At 50.4% G+C, this 4,898-nt stretch overlaps 1 protein-coding gene across 1 annotated transcript in view; it reads right to left on the bottom strand.

Moving 5' to 3' along the window:
- CSUI_004091 (protein phosphatase 2c domain-containing protein) overlaps window positions 1-4,865 on the bottom strand; it is a 13,477-nt gene extending 8,612 nt beyond the window's left edge. The window contains exons 1-4 of the mRNA XM_068064286.1: window positions 2,680-4,865; window positions 2,114-2,200; window positions 1,070-1,190; window positions 101-205 (exon numbers count right to left, since the gene is read on the bottom strand). Coding sequence (XP_067923732.1) covers window positions 101-205; window positions 1,070-1,190; window positions 2,114-2,200; window positions 2,680-4,104 — 1,738 coding nt within the window. The 5' untranslated portion in view covers window positions 4,105-4,865. The remainder of the gene's footprint in view (window positions 1-100; window positions 206-1,069; window positions 1,191-2,113; window positions 2,201-2,679) is intronic.
- Window positions 4,866-4,898: the final 33 nt, after the last annotated feature.

The raw sequence follows: 4,898 nt of genomic DNA, 5'->3' as shown, positions 1-4,898 counted from the left end.
AGTTCCTTCAAGAAGTTCCGCTTGAAGCTTCACAAGACAGCATCTATACATCACAAGACAACATCAGAATAGTACACAGGAGAAGGTCGTCTTTGCTTACCTGTTGAACCAGATCGACTAAGCTGTCCAGGGCGATTGTAGAGGGCCGCATCGAGAGTCAAACACGCCTGCCGGAAGGCCTCAGGAGATAGATCTCTCATGCGTCCTAGGAGAAGGCGGGAAAACGACGCGAGACACAGACAGATCAGGAAGAAAGATCACCCTCCATTCAGCACAGCCGACCTTCGTCTTGGAAGGGACAGGAAAAAGAAAAAACCGTCCAGGGACTCGAAAGATCACCTAGACGGGAAGCACACCTCCTACTCAGGAAGAAGAAGTATGAAGAATAGGCAAGGGGACACGGACATCACATAGATACATACACACACACTCATCATAGGAGACAGAGTGTCTAGTGAGAAGACGGCGCCGCGGGGGCTTCTGTGCTGCTGTAGAATTTGATGTTCCAGAGGGAGAAACTAAAGTGGTACGGCTTAGAATGGAACATGAAACGGAGAGAGACGACGCCTACCACACTGTAGAGTCTATACACACTCTATATACAAAGAAGGCATATCTCTTTCGTGACTTCTCAGGGGAAGAGAATTCAATCAAGTCAACGTCTTCTTCTTTCACGCTGGTTACTCACTCGTCAGCATCTCATCAGAGAGCACTTGTCTACAGCGCGAGATAATACGTGAAGAACGGGGAAGGGCCCCGTACTCTCACACCGGATCTCATCGGGTCTATTAGACAACCAACGGAAATCTCTATACATCCAGTCCGAGGGGGGGCGTCCGACAGCGATTACTCCTTCTGCTTCTCATGACAACTTGTCTAAACAGGGCAGTTAGGACTCACTCACGTGATGGGACTGAGTTAGCAACGCCACAAACAAAGAAGATGAATGAGTTGGGCGGTACTACCGTCTTTCTTCACATCGACATGATTCCCACTGAATGTATGGAAGAAAGAGAGAAAAAGAGGTTGTTCATCTAGTGATAATAGTAACGAGAATCCTCGCTCATACCAAAGACCGCACTGGCGTGATTCGCACAGAACCGTGAAACGTCGAATCCCGAGTGCCCATCGAAAAGGGCGACCAATCTCATATCCCTGAAATTATCGAGAGTTGCATGAACTATTAGTGCCTGCAAAGCACGCAAAAGGAAAGGGAAGAAAGAAGAACTGAGAAGAGAGACTGGACTCTACAACATGAAAAAAGAGACACGGACGAAAACCATGTCAGGCAGCACTCAATTTGAACGGACAATCCATACTACCGCATCTGTATATCGACACACCCCTTCAACCGTCTATGACAGTACTCAGATCAATGCGCTTATTCGCTACATAGATATAGTGTATATACACCCCGACGATACACCAAGGAAGGCAGAGTCAACGAGGAGGGTTAGGAGACACACAACCCTAACAAAATACCCTCTTTCACGGCAGACAGGCGCCCCAGTAGGCCACAGCAAATCTGCTGATAGGTAAATGAGCAAGTCAGCAGGAGTGAAAGGTAGGCAGTCGAGGTGTGCGATGGAGAATGCCTAAGCCATGACGCGGGCAGTCGTTCTAGGTTGACACCCTCAGAAAGAAAGATCTGAATAAAAGACGGAAAGAAAAACCGAAACGAAGACTTGGTAGTCGCCCACCATGGTGAGAGACAAATTAGAGCCTGTCCCCTCCAGAACGGGTAGGACTACAAGACACAGGGTGTACATGCAGAACACAGTCTGGCAGACTGAACTCTCCCCAAATGATACACAGCTATTTGAAGTGATTGAGTGCGTTCGCATGAATCTCAACTAAGTCAAGGACCGGCAGAGAAACTGTTCCTACACCTAACTACACCTGTACATATAGAGGAGAGTATGGCAAAAAGATAGGCCTTGGGTACGACAGGAAGTCATCGGGGGTACGTGGTGTATCTAGGCACACGCAAACAAAAATACAGTGAAGGTTTTCTGTATGTGATAAGCACGCCAGTAATCTAAACGGGCCGGTGACTTGGGAGAGGAGACAACTGCCAGCGCGAAGCTGACCAAGTGAATGTGTTCAGCCTCACATCCTCATCACGTTCTCTCCGTCCATTCATTGTTCCTCCAATCGAATCTGTATACCATCCCTGGACCGCCAGCATTTTCTTTCTTATCTGAAGAGAGGAAGGAGTCAGGGCAAGAAAAAGTCGAGAAGATGCATGCGCAGAAGTGAGGTTGTTACTTTACATAGTAGAACGAAGTTCCAGGTGATCCTGCAGCGCCGCTGAGTCATAGATGTACATACACCCAGTTAACAGGGACAACAAAAAGGTTACCATAACCCATGTGTTTTCGGGGAAAAAAGACCCACAAGAGAAGAGAAAGACAGAGAGAAGGAAAGTCGAAAATCTCTCCAGATTCCTGAACCCCAACGAAACTCAAGCCACTTGAAGAGTGAGAGAAGACGTATCTCCCAACAAAGATAGCTTCGCGTTATCCCAGACACCACCCGCAGGTGGACGGAAGAAGGCTAAAGATTAAAAAAGAATGGAACTTTCTGACTTAACCGCTCCGCCTTGGAATGAACTCTTCATGTATGTATGAAAGAGACGTCCTTATCATAATTGTGTTATGTGTTTCTTTGGGAGCATACCTGCTCCTCAAAAGGAGGTAACACCTTCTTTTTCTTCGCTTTGCTACGTGTCCCCGCAGGTCCCTTATTTTGCTGCGACAGAACATCGCCGCCAGATAATGCACTGGCTGGCAGGTGCCTTCGATCAGCCCCTCCAAGGTCCCCTGTCTCCGGAAATTCTGAGCCTCTAGCAGCACTAGGGTTCCAAGACTCTTCTCTCCTGTAAGAGTGGTGATCTTCGTCCTGATCGTCATGTTCATCAAAAAATCCAAGGCCCAGACCATCAGCCCAGCGGGGAGCCTCTGCTACAAATGAAGAAATCGCATTCCGGACTGTGTCAAATGTTGGCCTGAGCGACTGCTTCACATCGTCGAAGCGTTGTCTTGCTCGCTCTAAATGCGTAGACAAGAGCAACGGAAGTGATCCCCCTTCTTTCCCTTGCTTTGTCTCTGCCGGTTCCACCGCGTGACTACCGGAGAAGCCTGGCCTGCTCGCGCCAGGAGCCCCCCACGGCCCTGTTGATGCAGGGTGAACAGCGTCATCTGTTTCCTGGCTCGGAGAAGATGAACCGGAGTTTGTGTTGAGCTCAAGAGCACTCTGGCTGCTTGGAGAAAACAACGAAGGGACAGGAGGGAGGAGATCCGTCACCTGAGAAAAGAGAGATCGGGGAGAAACTGAAGAGGCGACGCGGTCAAAGTTCCTCTTCCTACCCGAGATCACCCGAGGCGGGACTGCCTCCTCGTGAATGCTCTCGTCAGAAAACGAAGTGGAGTCAGGGAATGACGCCGAAGAAAAGGGCACCGAGAAAGAGAGAGACGGTGACGGTAGACTGCCGGCCCTGACTGCAGCGCGAGCCGAAACAGTCGGAATGACAGCACCCGCAGAGAAAGCCGGCTCTATCGCCTGTTGACTAGAATACAAACCGGAAAACGGAGGAGAAAAAATCTCAAGAGACTGAGCTGAACTGCCAGACTGTCCTTCCTGTTCCTCCTCCCCTACAGGAAAGACTGGTAAAGGATGCTGTTGTTCTCTCGATGGTTCCCTGAACGCATCCGCATCCGGTACAGGCACACCGTTCAAAGGAAAAACTTCGCGGAAGCGCTCCTTCCCTGAAGAGGTGACGCCAAACCGTGAAGGGACAGCAGTGGTGGAACGGTGCTGGGTGTTCTGGCCAGGATCCTGTAAAGGTCCTGCTGAGGCATGGAGAGTCACAGACGACCCCTCATTCCCTCCCGCACCAGACACAGTTCCTTTCTCGACAGAAAGCCACGGGAAGTTCTCCGCAGCAGAAGCAAAGGAAACTGGAGAGCTTGACCAAACTCCAGTGAGCGCCGGACTTTTCTTTGAGCAGTTGTCGCAAAGCAGCAAGAACAAGAACGCAACAGCAGGTACAAAACTCCAACGCTGGGGAGTCCGCCGCGGAGTCAGTCGCTGCGTAGCTCCCATGGCAGTAGAAGCTGCTGGACCCGAACTTCAAATGGAACAACAAAGATGGTCCCGGAGACGGACTGCGGTCCCGTGTACGCTAGCAGAAGCGCATCACCAGAGACGCTGCACCTACAGGACGGGCTAACGATAGACGAGAAGTTCGTGGCAAATGTCAGTGATGACAACGGACAAAGACGACAACAGGATGAGACTTGCTCAGGCCGAGAAAAGAAAAGCCATCGAATTACAAAGGCGGACAGACAGGGATAGTCCCTAGGGAAAGAGAGAAAAGCACAGTCGGGGGTAGCCAGAAGCTTTGTTGTTCTCGGGTCTACGCCAGCTGGGAAAGGACGTTTCTGCGCAGACAAAGGAAGAAAGTTGATGAGCTAAAAAAAAAGAAACCAAGTCATAAGCAATGTCAAGGGTACAGGCAAAATGAGACCCGTTAGCAGTCCTATCAACTGGAGCGCCGTGCCTCGTGTATGCGGAGACGATCACATTGCAAGGCGGGTAGAAACCGCACTCTCAACGGTGGCGGCCGACAGAAAGCAGGGTGCCAAAGCGATGTGTCTAAGAAGTAGATATTTGGGAATCTTTCCGTGCTCTAGATTTTATCAAGTATCAACAGGGAAAGTTATGCCTTCTCACCACCAGAATGTACTGAGCGGCGGAGTTACTTTTTGTCGGCTTGATGCTGGAGACCCGGGAGCTTGTCAGGCCTGCGTCGACCGCGTCTTGCCCGACATGTGTGCCGTCGGCAACACCGCAGTCAAACGAGGTGAACCCAGACGATGTAACGCCCGCGCTTTGAC

Source organism: Cystoisospora suis (assembly GCF_002600585.1).
Source record: "Cystoisospora suis strain Wien I chromosome Unknown contig_1848, whole genome shotgun sequence".
NCBI classification, from domain to species: Eukaryota; Apicomplexa; class Conoidasida; order Eucoccidiorida; family Sarcocystidae; genus Cystoisospora; species Cystoisospora suis.
Note: the sequence above shows the minus strand (reverse complement) of the source record. Positions and strands in the feature narration are given on the sequence as shown.